Genomic DNA, 26,873 nt, shown 5'->3' on the forward strand with positions numbered 1-26,873 from the left:
GAGTTATTTTAGCTCTTTCTAGTTTAGCCTATTAACAGGAGTGTCACAAACAAAGTCACAGTCGAGTAGGATGTTATATCGTCAGCTTTGTCATCTTAATTTTGTCACTTGAAATACCAACATACCCAAGTCAAACTTTAGTTTTGTAGGCTACATGGTCGCGTCAAAATCTCTAATTTTCAAACACTAAGAAGGCTCGACATAACATGAAACTTTGATCGAAGCACCATCAGTGTCTCTAAACATGAACTTGAGCATTGAGAACATTGTTCGTGTAGGCTACACATAGTTTACTAAAAGGAAGATTTTGGACAACTCACTCCTTGCAAGATGGCAAGATGGCAGCGAGCAGAAAAAACAAGTGAGTTGTTCAAAACCTTTCTTTTAGTAAACTGTGTACACCAACAATGTTCTCAATGCTCGAGTTCATGTGTAGAGACACTGATGATACTTCTATCAAAGTTTCATGTTGTGTCGAGCCTTCTTCGTGTTTGAAAAATAGCAATTTTGACACAATTGTATCAAAAAAGTAGTGGCTCTATAGGATTCCCATTCAAAAGGTAATTTCACCCGAAAACGACAACGCATACAAGCTTAAAAGTGGCGCTTTGGACGTACTTATGCATTTATATGAAAGTTTGACTTGGATACATTCACAAAACACCATACAATGCATTTTGGCGAGAGTTAGATGAAATGTGTGACTGTTTGCTGATAAGATGCACGCTTGCTTGTTATGGGCGTGATGCAGAGAAACTTCTCTGTATGACGAAACGCCAGTTGTTAGTGATTGGTTCAAAGCGGTTCAAAGGAACTCCAATGATTTTGAATCTAAAACTGTGCCCTCCCACCCGGAAATAAACGTCTGTCTATGGATCTAGGCCAGACTCTCTGCGAAGCGGGCAGCCTAGGAACTTTTAGCTCAATTTTCAACACGCTTGACTTCTGATCTGAGGTGCTGCTGTTCACGGGTTCGAGTCCAGCCGTGTACCGAGTCAGGCGTGCGTTTGTTGTGTTGAACTGCGTGACTCGACCCTGCACACGGATTTTGAAACAACAGCGTCATCCCCTCTCGTCATGATTGATTGGTCTGTCACCCTTTGTGCCCAAGGGAATAGTATCTTACTCAAAGGACATTCTAGGTAGGCATGGCCATGAAACCCAGGGCAAAATGTAGGACATCATCTATGACATAAAACATGACATGATATGTACGAAAAAATTGCAGATGGTTAAACCACAGCAACACCTACTTTTATCCAAAGCGACTTGTCATTTATTACAAGGGCCATTGTTCCATTCCATTGCATTGTAGAAGCCGGGAATTGAACCCACAACTTTCTCACACACATACGCACACACACACGCACACACACACGCACACATACACACACATAAACTCACAGACACACTTGTACACAGATATGATCCCACAAATATACAGACTTAATATAGACAGATGCATGCTCACCAGAAATGTTAGTTGTGATCTCCGTGAGGGCCGTCTGGCCGAAGCCCTTGGCTGTGCGGGCTCGCACAGAGATCAGGTAGGTGGTTCCGGGGTGGAGGTTGGAGAACATGTGATACGTCTCGTTCCTTAGTTTGGACACTGTGCGCCGTGGACCTGGCACGTTGACACTTGGATCGGTTGACTCAATACTCTGGTAGCTGATCTGTCATGGACACATCAATTTAAATTAAATGAAATAACGGTCACTAAGAACACACTTAAGATCAGATGTGCTGTAGGATTACACATCTCTATGCAATCATTACAATGTTTAAATCTGAGTGTAAATGATCACTGGATAATGTGTGTCTGAAACTCTCTAGAATCAAGCTCACAGTATTAATGCAGAACCAAACCATAAAGAGTAGGTGTGTCTGTTTTTGTAGGTATGTTTAGCCTTTTGGGGCCTAGGCTATTTTCAACATAATTGTACTACTTTTACTTATAAGCTCTTATCTTGGTCTATAAGAGCCATCTATGCATGTTATATCTTGCTTTCTGGACAGTCTAGGCTACCCATATTTGGGAAAGTTGTGATAATACTTGCATATTGGGTCCCATTGGGTTGAAGAGGGGCGCCAGACTTAAAGGGACACCAGACAACGTTTTTGTGTTAATTACTCATCTTCGTAAGTCGGTATATGGTTAAATGACTCATTACAGGGCGAATGAAGACTCTCTCGCCCGCCCCTACTGCCTGTAGGAAGAATATCCCGCTTGTAAGTTCAGTGTATCGTACCCGCAGACCGAAGCAGGATCAGTTTACATCCTGCATCCACAGCACAGAGGCAGGCTAACGAAACGCTAGCGATTGTTGCAAGCGTGTGTATAATGGCAGAGCCGGCAAAGAAGCAGCGAAAACCCTTGACGGAAGATGCAAAGAAAAGGAAAAGAGCTTCAGACCGAGCGAGGGGGAGTTTCGTAGAGAAAAAGCATCAGGCTTGCCTGGTGTCCCTTTAAAAGCACTTGCTTTCACCCTAACTCAATACCAATCTTTATATGGGCTATCTCTAGATGTTGTTCTCTTATAATGAAGTGCCACAGGACTGGAATTGATGCTCTGCAGTCTAATAAATCATCTGCATCCGCGTCCTTTCCTCACACGAGATGGCCTTCTGCAAACACCAAGTCACCTTATATGATGACCCTTTCATGGGACTAAACTTCCCTGAGCAAGTTCGGTCAGCTCTTTCCTTGGCACAGTTTAATGTCCAAAGTCATTTTACACAGGAGCTATACGCCTGGCAGTCAAGGCTACGGCTGTAGTTAACAGCCTCACTTACAGGGAACACATTTGCCGTACATCACAGCTGCTCACGCTAGCTATACACGATGACACCCAAGGACAGAGGAAGGAAACAGGCCAAATTCAAATAGAAAGGGGGGGGGGGGGGGGGGGGTGGTCACACACACTCCAAAAATATCATCCCCCCCCCCCCCTCCGCCAGAGAGCTTGTCATTTCCCCAAGCTATGAATCCAACCAGCAGCTGTGCATAATGTCAGGGGAAGACCATAACGATCTGTATGTCAGCGATAAGTATGAAGATGGGATTTAGGGGGTCCGCTCAGTGACTTAATGCACAGGCCAATACATAGTGGATATAGAAAGCACACTGATAAAAGAGAAGGCACTACAGAGAAGGAGAGAGGGAGAGAGAGTGTGCCAGGGAGAGTCAGAGAACCAATAAGGCTCAGTGAGATTGCCCATTGCTTTAATCTGGGTAGGAAAGACATTTTGCATTTTGAAAACACATACACACACACACACACACACACACACACACACACAGACACACACACACACACACACACACACACACACACACACACACAGACACATACAGACACACACACACACACACACACACACACACACACACACACACACACACACACACACACACAGACACTTGCTCTCTCTTGCTTTCTCAACCTCCCTCTCAATTTCTTTCTGTTTTCCTCTGCTCTGGCTATCAGACGGCTCCAGCCCAACCTCCCATTTACATGTCAATCCACCAATCCCATCTACCATAATGATATCCTTTGTGATGGGACTGACTGCACAGTCTGAAAAGCCAATGGAAGCCGGGAGCCGGCTGTCACACCAGGTCAGATGAATCAGTGCAAAATGTCTCACTTCAAACGTGAGACCTGCAGGTTATGTGAGCAGTGTGACATACTGACTTTGACTAGCTCGGTGATGGTCAACATGAACAGCCGGTCACCATCGAGGAGCAGTTGAAACGGAGTCTGCCGCCTGTTGTTGTTATATGTTGTTGTTTCCACAAAAATAAGTCACGCTTGTCAAATTGTGTTCATTTCCTACTTTGTTCCCTTTTTTGTGTTTGTAATTGAGTGTGTGCAGAGCGTGTGGTTGTTTTTGTGTACATGTGTGCTTCTGTGTGTGTTTATTGAGTGTGTGTGCCTGCATGTAAGTTTTTTTCTTTTTTTTGTGTGTGTTTATGTGTGTGTGTGTGTGTGTGTGTGTGTGTGTGTGTGTGTATGTGTGTGTGTGTGTGTGTGTGTGTGTGTGTGCGGATGGCCCTTTAAGACAAACATACAAAAAAAAGGTGGTCCTCCTAGGCCCTACTCGAGATATTCACAGAAAACTGTGTCTGGCCACCTACAGGCAACTTGGTGTACAGTAACATAAATATATTTATTGTATGCCCCCCATGAATGGAATTCCAAAAAACTTGCCATGCATTCAGAGGGTGTCATAATGATCCTACACTTCCATTTTTGTGCAGTTTTGACCATGTTAGGTCAGAGATACCTGCGATTACAACATCTCAATTTTGCTTTTTCATTTTTAACTAGGTGGCGCTATACATGAAATGAGTGGTTATGGGATGGGTTGACATGGCCCCTTAAGACCAACATACAAAAAAAGGTGGTCCTCCTAGGCCCTACAATTCTCAAGATATTCACAGAAAACTGTGTCCGCCCTACCCTCCTTTCGGGGGTCCAGTCCGGCGGGGGGGGGGATCAAAACGAAAAACAATGGTTCCATGCAATGGTTCCATTCGTGCACCCCGGTCTTTCAGGGTCCTGTGAATCCTTGACGGAAAATTACATAAAAAAAAAAACGGATGAAAAAACCTTCACTGCGCGGAAAGCAGGTTCAAATTGCACATTGTGACAACGTGTGCATGGTGAAACGTCCAGCCAGAATGAAAGCTGTATTCAAACCACCAGTTTGGCTGATTTGTGTCTTGTTAAAAATAATCTTTTCTTTTGTGTGCCTTTTTATGTCCATCCTTTGTCCACTTGATGCCCTTCCCTCTGAGTAGCTGCTACCATGCGCGGATCTACGGGGTGGCAAAGGGTGGCAACTGCCACCCCTGGGACACAGTCTTGCCACCCCTGTTGCCACCCCATTTATAAATCAGATAATATTTCTTTAAGTATATTTTATGTTCATACATGTTGGACTGTGAGAAGGTGCGAAACCCGCACCAAACTCCTCTCAAACAGAAATCGCCGATTTAGAATCCCCCGCCCCCTCACAATGGTTTCACCCATCACCATCAGCGCAGTGACCCCCGTGAAATTTCACCATTGGCAGCAGATTGCACAGTGCATGCAACTATGTGTCAACTGTCTGTAGGCCTACAACGAAGTGGTAAGTTTGACCACCAAGTCGAAAAAGTCCATAATCAGACCCATAGTCAGTCCATCAGTTAACCCGGCAACAACCTCACTGTTAGTCTACGTCATTTACATCCGCAAGACTTGTCTCATCGAATTTTTTGATGATGGTCAGGTCAGATAATAAGGGCATGCTCATGCGTAGCTTAACGTTTAACGTTTAAAGTCTATTTGTGTGTGTCGCTAGTTTATAACATTTGATTGTAGCCTAAATACTGCTGTCAATGTCAACCCATACACGTGATAATTCAACACGGATTCTCAAAATTGTCATGCATCCACTTTCCCAGCATCTATGACTATCCAAATTTGGTCGACATGTCAAATCAAACTAGAATATCTAATCGGTGTCAAGCTGGTGGCGGTTGCGTTTTTTTTACCCTTTCTTTTCATATATGGTGTAAATCAATCTACACAAGTAAAAGTAGCCTACAGTTACATGACTGAAATTCTACTCAATCACAATAAGTAAAAGTAGCCTACTATTTTCAAACAAACCCTACTCAGAGTAGGCTACTAGACTAGACGTTTGAAAGCACATCACATATGAAGCGTTGTGCATGAGATGTAATTGCTTAGATTCCAGTTAAATCTTCCATTTTCATTGGGTGATGGATTTCAATCATTTGCTGGTAGATGAACCAACAAGCTGAGGCCAGCACAGGAGTTTGTGTCCTCAAGAAATTAACATGTTGCTTGTTCACTCGTGTTTGAGGTCGTTTTAATAGGATATTTATAAAGGTACTTTAATACAGTATACATGTACTTCCTTATTCACCACTTTGTGAGTGAGTGAGTAGCCTAAATTGTGAATGGCAAAACGTAACATTTGGCACTAAAGATCAGGGACTGAGGGGGACTGATTTCCATTTAGGTTCGTTCTGAGCAAAAACATTATTTGATATCATAATATTATAATATCTATATAATATTAGGTCTTAAAAATAATAGCCTAACTTAAAGGAACAGAAAATGTCCTTGCTTTAAGCCTTGCAATAGCCTAACCTATGTATGGTGCTACCAACTGCATGACAGGCCTATAAATATTTGCCTAGTGTCTCTGGTTCATTTCACAAATTGTTTCAGTAATTTAGACTACATACTTGGAAAAGGCAGTTAGATAGTGTTGGATATTAATATTCCTTTTTTTATCTACCGATGGCTTATTTTGTATGACTAAATTTGTCCATATTCCCTCAAAACTCACTAGAAGACATCATTTGAGGGGTCATGTTTTAAAAATACCCCCAAATCATCAGAATCTTGTTTCAATCCATATAACCTAAATCTATTTATGGCTTATTTTATAAATGTATCCATATTCCCTCAAAACTAACTAGAAGAAATAATTTGAGGGGTCATTTTTTAAAAGAATTCTCTGGGGGAACATACCTCCAAACCCCCCTAGAATTGCTTTTTGACATTGTATAATTTAAGTACAGACTACACAGACTGTATAGTGATTACACAGAGAAAGAAATTCACACATTAAGACCCACATCATCCAAAACGCCAGCTACATCTCCGATTTGCCTCCCACCTCGTGTAATGTAATGTAGAGAACAAAAAATATTCAAAATCCATAGAATTTTAAGTTTTGAATAATGTCCATGGCCCCCCTCCTGGAACCTCATGCCACCCCTTCGCCACCCCAGGAAAAAATCTCTAGATCCGCCCCTGGCTGCTACAGCATTGATTTGGTTTGTTAGAGCCGCACTATTATAATACATATGTTTTTTGAGTGGGTGTAGAATTAGGGCCGATTTAAATCTCCCAGTTTGATTACTGTACACGTCATCAGCATGGAGATCTATTTCCTAATTGCTAAACGTTTGTTTCTTTTTCTGATCAGTTTCCATACAGTATGTGATTCCTTTCCGTTTCCAAAGTTGCAAATGGAGGTGAGAGGAAGGTGACCTGCGTGGTGACCTGCGTAGATGACCTCACACCATGAGCCGCAGGGATAGTACATTCAGCGCTAAATGCGCTTTCTGTGGGCTGGACACTTTTTGTGTATATGTACATGTGCCTCTGGCTGCTCTGGTAACAGAGCCTATCACACTACAGCATGCGTCACCAGTGCAATAGTGTGTGAAGTGCTAATGTGTGATCGAGCACCACCTGGAGTGCCATCTTTTGCCTGGTGCATATTCAAATGAGAACTTTGTAAAAGAAAGTGAGCAGCAAGCCAGTTAAACGTACACAGTTTACAGCAATCATTAAAACATCAGGCCTAGTCCTTTTAAACCATCTCTCTTCAAAGTGCAGAAATAAATCTGACATGGCTCTGGTTGGAAATCCATGTGGAATTTAGTCTTTCAGACACAGCTCCACATCAACTTACTGTGTATATTACCAATCAGCTTCTGTTATGTCAAGCAGACTGCTGTGTGTGTGTGTGTGTGTGTGTGTGTGTGTGTGTGTGTGTGTGTGTGTGAGAGAGAGAGAGAGAGAGAGCATATGTGCGTGCATGTGTTTGAGTGTGTGCATCTGCGTGTGTGTATGTGCATTTGTGTGTGTGTGTGTGCACACGTGCGTTTGTGTGTGTGTGTGTGTGTGTGTGTGTGTGTGTGTGTGTGTGTGTGTGTGTGTGTCACTTATACTGTACCTCATACTGAGTGATAAGACCATTGGGTTCAACCGGCTCCTCCCACTTCATGAAAATCATATCCTCCAAGGGCGTGAAGGTCAAGGACTCTGAGGCAATGCCGCCAGGAACTATGGGTAAGCAGGGCAAATGTGTTATGGAAATAGAGCCACAAAACTCACACAAAACACATCTCTGCCCTTTGAGCAGTTCACACAGCGTCTCTTATACACACTAAACTCAGCCATGCACAGCCACGTCTGACAAGAACATGTATGGCGAGGTGTGCCATACACCTCACACAAAGGAGTGCCAATATCATGGGCAAGACAAAATGGGCAGGAGAGGAGAGGAAGTGACAGAACTGAAACGATATCTGTCATTTATCAAAGTCCATAAGACAAAAGAATATTGAACTGAATCAATTCATTGACATTCAAAAATCATATCTGAAATCGCGATTGCAGTCGCAATATCTGTCAGAAAAAATGCAATTAGATATTTTCTCCAAATCGTGCAGCCATAATGTGTATGTGTGTGTGTGTGTGTGTGTGTGTGTGTGTGTGTGTGTGTGTGTGTGTGCGTGCGTGTGTGTATGTTTATGTGTGTAAATGTGTGTGTTTATGTGCACATAAGCAGCACTAACTTACATTCTGTGTGTGTGTGTGTGTGTGTGTGTATGTTTATGTGTGTAAATGTGTGTGTTTATGTGCACATAAGCAGCACTAACTTACATTTTGTGTGTGTGTGTGTGTGTGTGTGTGTGTGTGTGTGTGTGTGTGTGTGTGTGTGTGTGTGGTAAGCATAAGGATGAACAATATCTAAAGCAGCAGCAGCACTAAAAGAAGAGTCTAAAAAATGCTGACATGGACATCGCCTCTGTGGTGACAGAGCACAGAGCAGAACAAAGTTGCTGATTGAAGCTTTTGAAGTGTCTTTGTAATTGAAGCATATCATTCAACTTCTCCCTGTTCTGTATCCCTCTCTTTTTCTTTGGACAAGCACATCAAACACACAAACACACAAACACACACACACACACACACACACACACACACACACACACACACACACACACACACACACATACACTATTTCACATTTTCACTCTTTTTCTCTTCTCTCAGTAAAGTAGTAGGAGGAGGCGGTGGAGGTGGAATTGATTTGTCCTTCAGCTTGGATCCTGTGCACCACGGTGGTCACATATAATGTAAAAATAAGCACAGAATCTCCCCTTTCCAGCTCACTGGTGGTCTGTGAGAGAGCTATTGATTTCTCATCCTCTTTCATTTCAGACAATATCTGCTTATTGTGTTGACGCGGAGGAGAGCTCCAGGGCTGGGAGATATGCAATTGCATGGCCCAACTCAGAGTGGGTAAAGGAGAGAGAGAGAGAGAGAGAGAAACTGTCTTTGCTCATCTGTTTTCCTTACATGGGCAAACGTGTGTGCTATTTATGAAATCTGCTATGGAGAGCAAAAACAAACTAAACTAATCTGACTAACTTAATCATGCAGACATGACTGGACACTGGATTCTCACAGAGAGAGTTTGGAGAACTATGTTTGTGTGGCCAGTCTATTCAAACCACATATTTCTATTTATTCAGTCCTTTAGTCAAGCATCTCTGAGAAAAGTCCAGATATCTTCAGACATTTCATTGATGAAATTTTAATGAAACTGTAGTTACTGAAGTTGGCCATCTTTAGCAGCAGCCAGCAGGCAAGCACTGACTCATCCAGACTTATGAGAGAGCGTGACTAGAAGAGTCACGCCGATGTGGCACTCCACTGTGTGACTGACCACACACACACACACGTACACACACACACACGCACGCACGCACGCACGCACGCACGCACGCACGCACGCACGCACGCACGCACACAGACACACAGTAACACAGTAACACAGTAACACAGAGACAAACACACACACAGACGGAAACACATTCAGACATAAAGAGACAGAAAAACATACACACAAACACACTTACTGTCCTCCTCGGTCTGAAAGACCACCTCCCGGCCCTCCTTCTTGCCCTCGGTGTTGGTGAGCACCAGGCGCACGTGGACAGCGTGGTACGGGGGCAGGTCGCGGAGAGTGACGCGTGAGCTGTTGCGATCCACGGGCAGGCACTCGCGCACCGTGGTGTTGTGCCCAGCAGGGGCTCCGCCGATCCCACCCATGGGCACTGCGGCACCGGCCGCTCCGGCGCCCACGCCAACGCCCCCGCTGGCGCCCCCGGTGCCCAGCGAGTAGCGGTAGCACAGCGAGACGGAGTAGGTGTGGCAGCGCGTCACGTTGAAGGCCAGCATCTCCCACTGCAGGGTCAGCTGCCGAGGCTGGATGTCCGCTGCCGTCAGACCTCTCAGGGCACGCATGGGCTCTACGGAGAGACAGAGGGAGAGAGAGAGAGAGAGAGAGAGAGAGAGAGAGAGAGAGAGAGAGAGAGAGAAAGAGAGAGAAAGAGAGGTTTAACACCCGTTTTCAGGTATTGAACCAAGGCGTCACTGCCTCACTGAAACACAAGTGTTAGCAGTACAAATATCCGATTAGACCCACATACACATCCACTGACAAAGAGAGAGATGGAGTGGAAGAGGAAAGAGAGAAGGAGAAGGGGATAGAGTTAGCAGAAGGGGGAGATAGAGGGAGGGACAGAGTTACAAGGGAGAGAAAGAAAGAGAAAGCTAGAGAAAGAGATAGAAAGATAGAATTAGAAAATCAATTCCAAGGAATTACTTGTGCATGAAAATGCAAAAATATCATGTATAGTAAAACCAAATAATGCAGAGATGGTTACTAAAGATGCTAGGATAGACATGGTGCTTACATAATTTAATGAAAGTTGATAGTTTAAAAGTAGAATGTAGAAAGTTGTTTATAGATCATTTAATGAATGTTGATAGACAGATAGTTTAATGAATACTGTTTGGCAGATAGTTTAATAGCCCTGATTTAGTTGAATAATAACTACATAATAACTAAATCATGTGCTTGCTTTACTAAATTGTGCACTCGTTATACTAGATTGTGCACACAATTGTATGTATTGTACACTCCTTTAACTACATACAGTAGTGTTCTCATTTTACAAAATTGTGCACTCATTTTACAAAAATTAGAATGATAACGCGATGTAGTAAATTTACCAAATGAGCCCAAAATAAAGACACTGTTTAGTAAAACAAGCACACCATTTACAATCTAGGAAAATGAAAGCATAATTTACTATAACGAGCGCACAAATTAGTAAAATGAGCACAGACTTCAGTAAAACAAGTGCACATTGCCTCCATATACACACACAAATATGTTGCAATCATACCTCCGGTGTTCCTACGTTTCTACGTTTAACGGTTGAAGCTAAATTAGATGCATACATTTGGTGGGAAGAAGAAGAAGAAGAAGAAGAATAAGAAGAAGAAGAAGAGTTCGGATAACAGAACAGTGCATTTTCATGTAATGAAAGAAAAATAACAACAGCAAAGAGAGAAAGAAAGACAGGTGTACAATAGAGTGAAAAACAGATTTCTGAATAACTTTCACAAGTTGATTGCTTTCTCTAAATTTAAGGGTCAGACATCTAGCTGGTCTCATGGCTTGGTGTGTTGCTTCGTAATGAGAACGGAAATGTAGAAAAGAATAAGGCATATGGGGACATTACACTACAATGACACATTTTTAACACAGACTTTTTTTTTAAAGGGTCACGCTGGCGTGTTACCCTGGTTACACTGTGTAATTTTTAAGCCATGCAAAAAGTCTGGTGCCAGAGCAGGCATGCGGCAAATGAAGCCAGCCTGCCCTGGCACAGGACCGCGCCATGCCACACCACGCTACTGCCGCCACCCCTGCTAGTCGTGTTCGGGGCTCAAGCCAATTACGCTAATGAATCGGACAGGCTCAGAGGTCGCTGCACCACCGCCCGCCTCCGTGTCACCCGACTGACCGCACGCCGCCCTCACCCTCCGGCTGTTCGCTTACCGCGACTAAAATACCACCCACTGCCCCCGCCCTGTTCTGTTCCCGCACCCTCCCTATCCAAGGACGGTCAGAATCTGCCAGCTACACTTACGGGGCTGGGGTGTTGCCGGGAACCGGGCACTTTATTTTTAGAGCATGCCCACTTGTGTTTGGTCAAAGACGAGCTGACCCCGCCTGCCTTAACTAGCCCACACTATCCCCACCGCCATCATCACCACCGCCACTACCACCAATACCCTGCTTGCTGCCTGTCCACTGGTGCATTAATCATGTCCTCCAACAGGCACAAAAACCAGGAGAAACATTATTAAACAACAGCAGCCTTGACTGTGGATGTGTGTCCTCCCTGCAGCCAGAGCTCCTCATGACAAAGAGACGCACGTCCCCAGCAGCACGAGCCAGATTGCCAGTGCGAGCGAGAGAGAGAGGGAGAGAGAGAGAGAACAAGAGAGAGAGAGTGAGAGAGAGAAAGATAGATAGATAGATAGATAGATAGATAGATAGATAGATAGATACTTTATTGATCCCCAAGGGGAAATTCAAGGGTCTCAGTAGCATACAGACATCACACACAACATGCACTTACAGCAGAAATGGTAAACATAAGTATAAGTATAAACATATAACTAAACTCCTCTGTACAATAAAGACAGTAGAAGATAAGAAAGATAAGAAAACTAACAAAACTAAATACACTATATAAATTAAATTAAGAAAGTCCAATGTGCTTGAGGGTGATCAAGCATAAGACGCTTGTAGTGACAGGGCCGGGACTGGTAAGGTGCTAAAGGGAGTGAGTGTCATGGTGAAGGTGCAAAAAGTAGTCCAACATTAGTCCAACAGTGCAACAGTGCAAGAGTAAGGTCTAGAGACCAGCTTAAATAATATGGACAAATAGGAGAGTAAAGTATAATGTAGACAAGGTAAAATAAAAAACTATTTCAGTGCAAGAACAGGTTGAGGTAATAGGGTTATAGCCATTCATTCATTCAGTATTGTAGCAGAAGCCTGACCGCAGCCATTGATCATGTGTGCTAATATAGCATGAAAAACAGTGTGAAAGTGGAAGAGGGCGAGAGAGACAGTGAGAGAGAGAGAGAGAGAGAGAGAAAGTAAGAGAAAGCACGATGGAGAGGGGTGGCTGAAATTGGCGAGCCAAGGACAGCCCACGTGTTGTCGTCAATGGCTGCATTTGTCACAGCCCATTATCAACACAATCAATGCGGCTGTTTTGTCAAAGTGCATAACGGATTGCGTTGCTTTGTTGCTTTAATGGCGAGGCTGACTAATGGCCTCTCAGAAAGAGAGAAGCTGAAAGAGGAGTTATGTGCTTGACAGTTTCCCCCCTTTTCCCGCCATCTGAGGTTACCAGACAAGGTCTCCTTTCCACTCTCTGCCGGCTTTAAGGGCACGTGGAGGAAGTGAGTGTGTGTGTGTGTGTGTCACTGTATGTGTGTCACTGTGTGTGTGTGTGTGTGTGTGTGTCTCTGTGTGTGTGTGTGTCTGTGTGTGTGTGTGTGTGTGTGTGTGTGTGATGAAAGTGGTGCTAATGGGGAGAGAGGGTGTGGTAACTAAGGCTGAGACCAGAGCGCAGTGATATTGGCTGCACATACTGATGGTAGGCAGAACAAAGAGAATAATCGGACAGAAATGTAGGAAGTGTGGTTCACACACACACACACACACACACACACACACACACACACACACACACACAGACAGACCATTCCATATCAACACACAAACACGCACAGGGTGCGATTTGTAGGGGGGGATGGTGAGGATTTCCCCCCCTTGCGCTGCAACGTGAGAACAGTCTGGCAGGCTAGCCTACATAATAATCTGACATCAGAAATGCACCGTCACCGTCAGCACTCATGCTGCTGACACAGTGGCTGCGTGATAACTTAATTTGGCCAGAATGTCGAGTGTGTAATCCATCATAAATGGCTAGTTTCAATGGAAAAGTTAGCTGGACAAATGAAAGAAAACGAGAAGGATTCAGTGAAGCATAATAATGTTTTAGAACCTTCAAAATTAGAAAACTGATGCAACTGAGATGGAGGACAACTGCACATAGAGTAGAACGTAGGCCTATTGTCTGAAGGAACTTACATTAAATGAGGAGATATTTGCTGAATGTCACAAAAAGTGTTACAGAAATTGCTTGGTATCACTTATTCAATGGCTCTACCGAAACACCTGTAGTTTGCGGAAGGACGAACGAGAAAGCACTCGTTTGATAAATCAGCCAGTAGGCTAGGCCTAGTAGACAAATAACTTTTAGAAATAATCTGTACTGCAAAAATGAATGTTGGTGGGTATTTAAACTATCTAGCGGGTGTTTTAACAGCTGCAAGAAATAGAAGCTTCATGGTCTTTATGTATTTTCATAAAACTTTTTTTCAACTTTAGCAATATTATGCACTTGGCTACTGAATGCAAATCAGCAGGAGAGAGAATGCACGTAGCCTACGCAGCGTGTAGCGCAATGTGTAGGCTATTTGGTTACCAACTAACACTGTTAGCCAATTCACTAACTTAAGACTTCAATGCCATCATATACAACGTTTTTTTACACAACAAATACAGAAAGGATGGAGGCAGCAAAAGTAGAGGAGTCATTTCAGATGGGGCAAGAACAAGGTGAATTTGTATGATTGTCAAAACGTAGTCCTACCCTGCATTAGAGGAGCTGATCATCATACCAAGCACACTCGCTGTTTAAAGTCATACACCACGGTAAACTAAAACTAAAATGTTACAAAGGTGGCAAAAATAATATAGGGTATTATTAACCATGACATTACTAGGCTATGAATCGTTCATTCATTTTTTTAATTTATTTTTTTGGGTGTGTTTGTGGGGGGGGAGGTTACAAACTTATTCAAAATCATCCCCCCCTTCTGGTTTTTACACAAATCGCACCCTGAACACGCAGACACAACTACAAGTACACTTTTTGTTTAAAACAAATTCTGTTTGATCTTAAATCAGTCTGCTTGTAAAAAACGATATAAATAACAGCTAAATGAGCCGTTTTTATTCATTTCTGTTTCAAGTCGCTGGAGCTCTCTATTAAGTGAGACATTCTGACTTGATGTGCCAGCAGCACTATTAATGAGAGGTCATTTACAAATAGCGTTAATAGTCCAATTGATTTTTCTACTCTGGGTGTGTGTGTGCGGTGGGCTCTTTAAAAAGTAGGCTTTAGTTCCGGTTGCACATGCTCTCCCTTCGGCCGGTTTGGACTCTTGTTCGTCGGCAGGGCTGTGCCCACGGCACCATCTCCCTGGTGTCCCTTATGAGATGGGACAGTGCCTGCAGACAGTGTGTGTGTGGGTGTGACAGCTTGTGGATTATTGCTCCTGATGAAGCAGGACACACAGAAGAGCACCTGTAGCTGGCCTGCAGGTAACATAGATCCACGGACAGAATGTCTTTAGACAGCGTCCTTGTGTGGCTCTCCTGAGCTGTTCTTCTCATTGTTGTCATCATCATCATCATCATCATCATCATCATCTTCATTCATGTTCCCACATTAACTCATCACAGAGATGTCAGATAGGGGACACTCGCTCGGCTATACAAGGGCATCCTGCACCTGTAGCCTTACCTTCAACATCATTAAGCGCCTGGCGTGATTAGCCACTGCGGGAAACTCATAAATGTGGCACACACACACACACACACACACACACACACATACAGGCTCGTGTCCCTGTGATAAACCTGCTATTGGAGGGTGCTTGTGGTAGCACAGAGAGGGCAGTGAGGGGAGGGGTCCTTCACTGAGGCGTCCATGACCCAGTGACAGGTGTGAGTCCATCTGGAACCCAATCTGTGGCAGGAGCTCTCCCGCCCTCTCCTCACCTCTTTCATTCCCCCTTTCTTTTCTTCTTTCCTGCTTTCTTCCTGCTCTGTACTTCTCTATCAATTTCTCTCTCCCTCTCTCACTTTATCCCTATCTCGATCTCTCACTTTATCTGTACCTCTCTCTCTCTCTCTCTCTCTCTCTTTATCCCTATCACTCTCTCACTTCATCCCTATCTCAATCTCTCACTTTATCCTAATCTCTCTCTCTCTCTCTCTCTCTCTCTCTCTTTATCCCTATCTCTCGCTCTCTCACTTTATCCATCTTTCTCATTCCTGGCTCCAAAGACCCACTACAGTGTCTTCTGTCCTCGATCGAGTGTGCCATCTCCACGGCAACACCTCATTGAGAGAGCAGCCCACCAGTCTGCGCCTCCCCACACGACGCTCCGCGTGTCGCTGAGGCCCTCACCCTCTCCCTCTTCCGCTCTTGTCTCACTCTTCGGCAGCATATCTGGGCCTCGTGTCTCTCATGTAGGTCAGTGCCTGAGGCCCCTCTGCCTGGGGTGGCAAGAATACCTCCTGGTGATGGTGCTCATCCTCGTTTTTGCAGGAGGAAGACCCATTTCTAAACGGTGACGGTGATAACGACTCCAAGCAGGCCGAGCGGTCTGAGCCCGCCAGCTAACAAGCAAGTTCAGAAAGCAAACTCCCTGGTGGGGTCTATAAACAAGATTCTGGGGCACAAAAAAACAACAAAAAAAAGCAAATGCCATTTCTCTCAGAGATTGCTGAGACCAGGGAGTTTTTTCTGCAACTCACTTTCCTCATAATTTCAGAACTGTCTACAGTATATCAAAACGGCCGAAACCAAGTCCCAAACAGAACAGAGTGTTATAAGCAGAGACTAGGTAGATTTAAAAACCCACCATTAGAAACATACTACTGAACTCAGGGCTCAGACAGGGCGGTAGTGCAAGAGGCACAGCACACCCATTTTAATTATCAAGAGCACATGAAAGTGGCAGCCACTTGGCAAATGTTAGACCATATGCACGTACCAACTGGAGTGTCTGTTTAGCAAGCAGTTAGGGCAATAAAAGGATATGAGTTGTATTATTACACATAATTGATTTACTCACTTATTTTTAACTTATTTCACTTGATTTATGGGGGCTGCAATACAATTAACATCTAGGCCATGCCAGAATTTGCCAGCAGTTGTTGAAGTTGTTAAGAATCTGAGATGAAAAGGACTGCTGTGCCTTCCTCCCCAATGAGTCAGTATGCATGGTCCATGTCAGGTCTTCAGTAATATGGACACCAATATATTCAAAACCTCTCTCTTATTTACTCATCATTATTAATGCATTTTAAATGGATGGTTTCAGGGTGCCTGAAATCCATAAACATCTCCGTTGTCTTTGTAACACTGTTGTCCTGGCCGAACATTGTTGTCAGAAATGAGGCCAACCACTGCTGTGTCATCAATGAACTTAACAATGACATCTGACTCATGTGTAGCTAGGGAATACAGCAGTGGACTTATGACACAGCCCTGTGGTGGCCCTGTGTTGAGGGTAAGGGATGAAGAGGTGTGTCTACCCACCTGCACCACCTGGTGTCTGCCAGTCAGGAAGTTGAAATTCAATTACAGAGAAGTGTACAGTCCAAGGTCCTTGAGCTTGGTAATAAGCGTAATAGGCTTGATTATGTTAAATGCTGAGTTGAAATCTAAAAACAGCATTCACACATAATTCCCTACCCTGCTGTCAAGGAGGATACGTGTCGTGTGCAGTATGAAGTTGATGGCATTGTCCATTGGGCAACTGTCGCTCTTGACTAACATCTAGATGCACTTCATCGCTACAGACATCAATGCAATGGGACAGTAATTGTTTAGTCAGGCAGGATGTGACTTCATTGGCGCAGGAACAATTGTTGATCTTTTTAAAGCATGTTGGTACAGTGGACCAAGTTAGGGAGAGATAGAATATTCCCCTGAATGCTGGCACAAGCTGATCTGCGCATGTTTTTGAAGACTCGTAGAGGGATACTGTACCCTCTGGACCTGGTGCCTTCCTGGTGTTTATGCTCCTGAACGCTCACCACACATCATGCTCAGATAGGGTGAGTGCAAGAGCATCTAGCAGCAGGACTGGTACACACACTTCATGTGCCTGGATGATATCAGCTGGGTTATCTGTGCGGGCCTTCTAGAATGTACTGTAAGCTCACCTCTGGTTGATCATAATAGCTTGAGTCTACTGAGTCTTGGTAGAACTAGAGTGACTTAGCTTGTTTATTGGAGGGCCAGAGGAAGGTATGCATCATGTATTTGTTTACATTTGTGTTTACGTTTGTGTTAATGTTTACATGTGTGCTTGCATTTGCATCTTTTCTGGCCATTTTCGTCATTTAACTACATGTTGGTACAAGCCTTGTAGTCATGGGAGATGCAGAGTCCATGCTGAAAAGTGCAGAGCTAGGTTGCCAAATGTCATTAAGAGAGTGTTGGTATATCCAATATTGAAACTCTTCATGTCATGAACTACATATATTGTATCATTTATGGCAACATTTTAGTTAAAACAAGCAGTCGAGCAACAAAGGTGAGCATTAACTTGCCGTTGCTAAGATGAATACCAAATCAAAAACTATTGTGCCTTGGCTTGGGGATTCCCATATAACTGAAGATACTTTAATTTTGAGAGGAACTCGGCTTCCATCCAATGTTGATGTACTGAAGTGCATGCGCATCTTTATCAAATTTGAATGCAAAGGTAAACAATTATCAGTCATCTAAGAAGCCGCAGAGTATGTGTAAGACCAAATACTGCCATTTTACCTAAAGGCAGATATACTGATCAAGGAATATGACAACTGTCTAAATTTTCTGAAGAATCTGTATAATAAGGCCAAGGAAATGTCAAAGATTCCAAAAGCGAGGAGAGGAAGCAGTAACCAATTTAAAGAACACCAAGAGTTTCACCAAGAGCTGCCAGTTGTGGCACCATGAAGCAGAAAAGTTCATCAGACATGAAGAAGACAGGGCTTTTCTGCCCCATGATTTTGATGCCCATCCTGATGTCATTTCTCTTATGAAGAGGGGCAAAATATCATTATCAATATCATCACAACTCATGTCTAAAATAGTGGAGATTGGAGGTGGTACCGCTGACAAGTTTTACATTAAGGAATCCTGGAGTCCTTCCAATATCATGGCATTACATTGGGATGGAAAACTAGTGAGCACATTAGAGGACCCTTACCATAAGGAGGAACGATGTGCTGTGTTGGTGTCAGGTGAACATGGCACAAAACCTTTGAGTGTGATGCCACTTCAAGAAGTTGGTAAGGGTGAGACTGGAAGAAACATTGCTGAGAATATAGGGCAGCTTTTGGAAGATTGGCAGTGTACTGTACTGATGCAATTGCTGCAATGGTGTTTGACACAACTACTAAAGACTGTATATTAATGTTCCAAATAGTTTAGTTTGTGTTGATATGTTATCATAAATTTAATTCCAACTGCAGAGGTTTTGAAAATTAGAGATGCTAAGGAAAGGAGTTTGAGCTCAATTCGGATTATGTGCTAGGGAAAATGTACAATGTTCACCAACAAATGTAAATATTAGACATGCATGTATTGAATTAAAAGTTTCAAAATGCATGCAGCTGTTATGTTTTTTGTAAACAGGAGCTAGATATGTCATTAATTGACATTATTAAGTTTAAATGTAGTGTAAAAAAGATTATTGGAAAATAACCAAAATCGGCCATAAAATATGAAATATTGTCAAAATGAAGGTGCATTGTGGTACCCCTAGATCATTATCAATCTTCACCAAACTTCATATTTAGTGTTTATTCATCAAATGGCATAATATTATCCACCATAGAAGAGTTTTTGAGAGAAATAGGGGCACTTGCACCCTAGTGTGTGTGTGTCCATGCCTCTGCCTATGCATTCATACATTGATCATCTGTGGTTTAATCTAACTGTGAATGTAATTATGTGCATGCTACAGTATGAATGGCTATTTGTACATGCTAGAAAGTGCATGGAAGCTATGGTGACTGTGTACACATCTGTGTGTGTGTGTGTGTGTTTGTGTGTGTGTGTGTGTGTGTGTGTGTGTGTGTGTGTGTGTGTGTGTGTGTGTATTTGCATGATGAGTTTATGCATGGACCTGCATATGTTTTTCTCACATATGGCTATGCACGTTGCCAAACACTCTCCAACCTTTTGAGACGACATCTCCAGTCCCCACTGGAGTCCTTCATCTCACCCCTCAATTACCCTCTCTTTTTCATTTTAATCACAGCAGAGAACGCGAAGTCCCTCGCTACCACCTATCCATGTTCAGTATACAGCATTTAAATTACTTTGGCGGCTTCAGAGTAAACACAGCACTATGCCCCACGGCGGACCGAAAGCCCGCACCCTATTAGGGGGTTGGGTTTCACACGAGGTCAGAGAGAGAGAGGCCAGAACCGGAGCTGCAAAAAACATTCTGTGTAAATGACTGGACTTTTCTGCAAGACACCCTGCAGAGTATCTCTCTATCTATTTGAAATGTGTTAATTGCTCATTTCCTTTACCTTGGGCAAAATATCGACAAGACGCAGTAGACAAATGCAGCTTATTTACTTGCTGTTTACGTTACCCGACCTGTGTGTTAATCAATCCACATCAACCCAAACTATGGCCGGCAGTTTGAGAAAAGGTTTCTGTCCTGGAAATATGGGCATTATTTTATCTCTCCTGACTTGACTTGTCGACTTGATATTTAGCTGCCACTTTTTTAACCAAAGTGACACAATCTCGCAGTGGGAATCAACCGAGTCAGTCTGTGACTCCTACTGTTCCAACAGACCACCTATGCTTCAGTATGCCTTGATGCTCTCCGCTCCGTCAATAAAGCCATTCAAAGCCAGTCATAAACATGTTTTAGACACAGTAATTGGTAAAGTTATTTAGTTATTATTAAAAGAAGTAACTAGAAACTAATTTTTTACTAACTTCCAGTAATTTGCCCAGTGTTGTTCTTTTTTCAGAGCTTCTGTTTTGTCATAAAGGTTTTTATTTAGTCCAAGGGACAGGTGGTGTGAGGGTGGAAATGAAAGTGAGAGTGACACACTGTGCTCTGACATTGTGCACGTCAGCGAGCCCCTTTTGCTCAGAGTGAAAAGAGTCCACCCACGCTTAATTCTGCCTTAAAGCTCTCCACAAAAGCCAGTAACAAAAAACAAAAACACACCAAAATAACAGTTTTTAGCGGAGAACTTTCACAAAATGTTTTTCAACAGGACTTGAAGTCTACCCAGTTATTTTGAAATAAATATCAAAGAAATGCTATTTTTCAGCTTGTCCTTTCATGTTTCCTCAAAAGTTGAATGGAAAAGTTAGCTAATTAATTATCATTATAGTTTCATTTAACACATGTTTAAATAAGGTGTATATTACATGAATATTGCATTGAATACATACTCAAAACCATATTGATAATATGTGAGCTTCTACAGTCAATTGAATTTCCTTACATAGCCTATTAAAATGTTTTACTATTATTATTATTAATTGTATTATTATTAGTGTTATTATTGTTTTTGTTGTTATTATTATTGTATTATTATTGTTATTATTATTTTATGTAAAGCACTTTGGTGCAATGATGTTGCTTTTAAATGTGCTATAAAAATAAATTGACTTGACTTGAATGTATTTAAACTGTACGGAATGAACAGAGGTTGTTGCAAGAGGACCTTCTGGGACTGATGCAGTGTGATTCTGATGACCACTCACCTGCACATTTAGTTCTGCTGATGAGGGGGGGTCCAGGAGGGCCCGTGCCCCCCTCCCCGGGCCGCGTGAGCATTACGCTGACCTGGTACTCAGTGTCGGGGTCGAGGTGCCACAGCTTGTAGGTGACCATGTTGACCCCATTGATCTCCGAGAAGGGCAGGTGGCTGGCACGGAACTCGATCTCCCGGCGAATGATGGGGCCGTCGCCTAGGATGGAGTTAGTGTTGAGCTGGATGATCAGGTAGGTGGAGCCAGCCCTGAGGAGCTGGGGGGGCGCGATGGGAGACGGAGGAACTGCGGAGAGAAAAGTGTATGGGGTCAGGCTGTGAGTGGGAAAAGACTATTACAGAAGACTGCCTGTTTCAATGTCTATTGAAATTCATTATTTGCTTTAATAATGAACATTTTCTTGTTATGCCATCTCTAACAACACACTAAACAGAGGTTTGGTGTGTTTTATATGCTAACACACACACTCACCGGACACTTTATTAGATACATAATTAGGTACAATAAAGCAGCACTAGAAGATTTGTTCTCAGGGTCCCCCTACAGTTGAGAAGATTTAATAAATAAACTAAATATGATTCTTTTGCAACAAAGTATGAGCATAACTCTGATATAATAAATATAGAGGGAATGTGACAGCAGTCTGTAGAAAGAAATCTCCAAATTCCTGTAGCATAGCAGCTCTTTTCCATTTTGGGGGGGGGGCAATGTTCCTACCCGAACACAGAAAGTTGCTTGGTCGGTAATCATCTATAAAGGGCCGCTTAGACAATGGCAGAGGTGCTGTGTGTCATGTTATGAGGTTATGTGCCATTAAAATTATTTTGGAAAAGTTATGTTAAGGTAAAAAAAAACTCTTAAGGGTGCCTTTAATACAGTGTACCAATCTTCTGATGGCTACTTCAACTGCTTCCACGCCATGTCAAAAAGCTCAAATAATCTCAGAGACGTTAGAGTTGACTTTGAGTTCACTTTGCTCAAATGACCTCCATAGTCACCAGATCTCAATCCAATAGAGCATCTTTGGGATTTGGTGGAACGGGAGATTCGCATCATGAATACGCAGCCGACAAATCTGCAGCAACTGCATGATGTCATCATGCCAATATGGACCAAAAACTTACAGGGATGTTTCCAGCACCTTGCTGAGTCTACGGTACGACAAATTAAGGGAGTTTCGAAAAGGGGGTATAACCCGGTACTAGCAAATGTGTCACTAAAAACATTTACTGTCAACATTATCGTTATTCTGAAAAGTAGAAAGTGCTTTATTGCCTCAGCATGGTAGTACTACTGTAACTCTTTTTTTTTATTTAAATATGAACTGCGTGTTCTTATGACTTGTAATATTAGACACATTCATTATTCATGCATCCTTCAAAAAGGCATATTAGCCGACATACTTCAGAAGAAGCTCCTTCATAAAACCAAGCAGCAAGACTGCCTCTTCGCCGCTTCGACTATGACATATTGCTCCAAATAAGCGTATGAAGACAGTTTAATGAGAAATGTAATATATGGCTCTCCTCTTCTAACGACTCTGCACTGTAAGACTTCAGGGACATACTTTAAGTCCGACTCATTTTGACTCCTTAATCCGGCCTAAAAAGAGATTCACCTCCTGGGGGTTTGTGTGCGCATTCCTGGAGAAAGAAAACTCCGGCATTCCCACCTGAAGGTCATGAGTCAAATACCAAAATGGTCACACACATCAACTGCGCATCAAGGTGCCTTTGAGTGTGCCTAAGCCAGCTTTAAGTAAAAGCCCAGCTGTGCTCGCCTCTGAAGCGTCTGTGATCTTCAAATGTGAGCAGACGCTGCTTTGTATTGGAAAAGAGCATCTGCCGCTCCCTTTCACCAAACGACGGCAAACAAATACAGGATGATACGGAGAAAGTCTGTTTACAAGGCTGAGAGGCAAAGGTTACGGTTAAAGCCCGATATGGAACCCCACATTTTAAAATAGATCTAAATTACTGATCATTTCTGAACACCTAAGGGCTAAGAAAGGGAAAGGAAAACATTGAGAAGTACTGAAAGACACAAAAGACAGATGGGAGGAAAGATTGACAGAGAATGAAATTAAGACAAAAGATAATTATTTTACAATAATAAAAAAAATGAGTTATGAGTTTTGAGTTGAGTTATGAAATAAGAAGAAGAGCTAGAAGATGGAGGAGAGAGAGAGGTAGCAGCTCCAGCACAATCTTATTTTTCTTCCCCATGACTGCTCTCTCTCTCGGCCCCTCCCTGCCTCCATACCAAGCCCCCACCTTTGAGTCGGAGAGGACGAGACGGACAGCAGGCAGCTGTCCTCAAGCCCCGACCTACTCTCCCCACCTACTCCACACCCCCCCACCCTAGCCAGACAGAATGGAAACTGGGAAATTCAGCATTGCCTCCTCATAGCACGATGGGCTAGTCAGACAGAGTTGGGTCTCCGCCATGCTTCCTCACCACCCGCCGACCCCGACAGTCTTCCCCGCGAGAGCGGCAGACTCAATTTATGGTGCTGATAAACCGCAGCCGCGTCTGCGTCCACACCCTCACCCGTGCCTTCTCCCCCTGCCAAGCATCGAAGACATGGACACAAACGCAAACACGTGGGGCAGCTAACCATTCACAGCCATCTGAGGTGACTCAGAGGGGGGAATCAGAGATGGAAGAGGAATCAGACAGAGATGGAAGGGGAATCAGACACTCTGGGCCTGAGCACTATCGACACAAAAGAAACTTGCTGAGACTTTGCCCAGATGCATGCTGGGATTAATGGCACTGCTGATTTCCTTTTCTATTCCATGTTTTCTGTTGTTTTCTTTTTTTCTTTTTGTGCCCTGCATGCTGGGTTGTCCCACTGCGCAGCGGGCCATCCTCATTAGACTCCTACGCCGCACGTACCACCGCTGGAGAGCTCCACCGCAGGTTTGCTGAAGAACAGCCAGTTGTGAAATGAGTTGATCAGCCTAATTAAGGGCCTGATTAGACTCTCGTTAGCAACACCACGTGGGGTTGGAGGACTGAAGGTGGAGGGGGAGGGGCTCACAAAGCAAGGCTCTGAGCTCCATCAAGATTTTGTTTCAGCTGTATAATTTGAAATGAATGGATGGAGAAATAGCTAAGAAAAATGCACTTAGTCTACAGTCACAATGGTATCGGATTTGGCATTGAGTTTTGCCCTCTTCCATCTCCAGACCTAAAGCTTCATTAGTCTCTCGTTAACAATGAACGCCACATGCAGTGGAGCGCTGAAGTTACAGTAGTTGGGGGGTAAAGTAAAGCTGAAAACTTTTCAGCTATTCAATTTGAAATGGGCTGGAAAAAAAAAGAAGGAAGCGAAAATAAGTTAAGCTGAAAAATTCCAGTAATAAGGTTTCAGATGGCATCAAGTTGGCAGTTTGTGCCCACTGTGCCTGGCGCTGATGGATGGGCTCTGGCGGTTCTAATTGCACAAGTGCAGTGCATTGGAGACAGAAAGGGCCCACTTTGTCCAAATAGGCCCTTTCATGCGACAGAGTAAAGGAAAAGCCATGCTGTGGTCATCAGGCCATTGATGCAAGCAGTGCAACCCACTGCTGTGGTAATTACCAAGTTCTAAGCAGAAAGGAAACGAAAGAAAGAACACAACTGGGATGTGGTGTTCAGCTAAAAATGTTATATTGAACCACCTATTTAGACTCAGTGACATGCACATTGAAAAGCCATTCTAGATTAAAAAAAAATAAAAATATTTTTTTTTTCATAACAATGATAAAGGGCCAGTATGGCTTCACGTATGGGCTGGCAGCTGGCAGCTTTAGGGTATAGCGTCAGCCAAAGACACATGGCTTCAACACCTACAGGATTTTTCATGGCAAAATAGAAGGGATCAAAAAAAAAGAGTGAAAAAGAGAGCTCTGAGAACTGAAGCATGATGTTTGAAATTGAGCACATTTCAACCGATTTTACGGACCTCCATTTTGGGGCACGTTCTTGGGCACCCGTCACACAGGGTTTTGGTAATACTCTGCTTTTACCGGAGCACCCCACCCGCCCACTGCTTTTGTGGCACTCCAAACAACCTCTATCACGAAAAATGTGCCATAATCCGTGCAACTACATCTATCAATGGGATTAGACATGGTGTTACTTTCTTGCCCGTGTCTCTTTGGTTGCGGCTTGGTGGGGGGTTGGGGTGGGGTAGGAGTTAGGGAAGGGTTGTGAAGGCAGAGAGATGAATTCTCTCCTCTCCATCTCATTCCCTCTCTCTGCTTGCTTTAAGTGCTTCGGAGCCTCGCAAGGCATCTAAACCCTCAAGTGGAGCCATCACGGGCCTGTCAGAACAGTGTCACCCACGTGCGGGAAAGTGGCGGCTCTTCGCCACGCTTCCGTGCGTGATAAGATGAGCGGGGCTCAGTGGAACGACGCGTCAGCCACAGTCCTGATGATATAGCTGTGCGCCACGACAGAGCGACAGCCACACCGAGGTCTCACTGTGAGCCAAGTTATCTGCAGTGTCCAGTCAAGTTAAGCACAGTGTACAGGGCAGCGTGGTACTGTTGGCTCTCAAAGGTGGTTGTTTTTTTTCCACTTACTTACAATGATTAACATCAATACCATAAACCACCGAGGCATCAAATGAAAACATTGTGGTGATGCCCTCTAAACTGCCAAACTTACAGGATTGTTTTTTATGTCATCTTTGTGTTTCCTAAAGATCCTTCACGGTGCAAGTTATGTTTTTCTAAAAACATGATTTTATTGCTTTGTATAGTGTATATTGTATTGCTTTATATATGTCCATGCTAAATCTAACACTAGCAATCAGGTTTGTGTATACTGTCCTTGTGTAACTGTAAACCTAGAGAGGTGCAAGGACAAATTAGCATTTCTTAGATGCTGCAAATCTCTTTCATGTGAAAAAGCAAAGCGGGCTGAACCTTGCACACAGTCTTCAACCTGGAGTAAGATAAAAACCAAATGCAGCTGAGAAAACTCTCCCAGGGAAAAGAGTTGCAAGGAAATGAGTTTCCTTACAGATAACACAACTTTAACATCTGCCCTCGAATATAGACGAGAAACGAATTGCCTAAAGTGGCCGGTAGATAAATTCACTTCAATTAAAACCATTTCTTCTCGTTCATATGCATAACACACAATTGTGAATGACAGGAGTTGGATTTCATCGTAAAAACAAGGCCAACAGTAAAAGATAAGAGATAATAAGACAGTAATTGCACCCTGATATGACAAGGATGTTTAATTAGACTGTACTTCTTTTAAGATGTGAGGATGAAATGGCAAGGGGCGCTCACCTTTGACGAGCAGCTCGGCAAAGTTGGACACCCCCGCACCTCGGGGGGAGAGGGCAACGCAGCGATAGAGGTCCTGCTCAGGCTTCTGGACGTTGTCCAGTTGGAAGGAGGCCACGAAGCGCCGGTAGTTCAGGTGCTTGACCGAGGTAGAGGTCGTCACTTTCCCGTTGTGCCGCTGAGGAGGAAGAGAGGGGTGGGGGTGTTAGAGGGGT

General features: G+C 43.5%; 1 protein-coding gene across 9 annotated transcripts in view; it reads right to left on the reverse strand.

The window, feature by feature from the left end:
* The window catches only part of ptprub (protein tyrosine phosphatase receptor type Ub), a 223,636-nt gene that overhangs the window by 69,193 nt on the left and 127,570 nt on the right, over positions 1-26,873 (reverse strand). For all 9 annotated transcript variants that reach the window (XM_042107080.1, XM_042107078.1, XM_042107079.1 and 6 more), the window contains exons 6-10: positions 26,662-26,836; positions 21,362-21,655; positions 9,746-10,138; positions 7,771-7,880; positions 1,472-1,673 (exon numbers count right to left, since the gene is read on the reverse strand). In XM_042107080.1, coding sequence (XP_041963014.1) covers positions 1,472-1,673; positions 7,771-7,880; positions 9,746-10,138; positions 21,362-21,655; positions 26,662-26,836 — 1,174 coding nt within the window. The remainder of the gene's footprint in view (positions 1-1,471; positions 1,674-7,770; positions 7,881-9,745; positions 10,139-21,361; positions 21,656-26,661; positions 26,837-26,873) is intronic.

The sequence above is a fragment of the Alosa sapidissima genome, chromosome 10 (genome assembly GCF_018492685.1).
Source record: "Alosa sapidissima isolate fAloSap1 chromosome 10, fAloSap1.pri, whole genome shotgun sequence".
Taxonomy (NCBI): Eukaryota; Metazoa; Chordata; class Actinopteri; order Clupeiformes; family Clupeidae; genus Alosa; species Alosa sapidissima.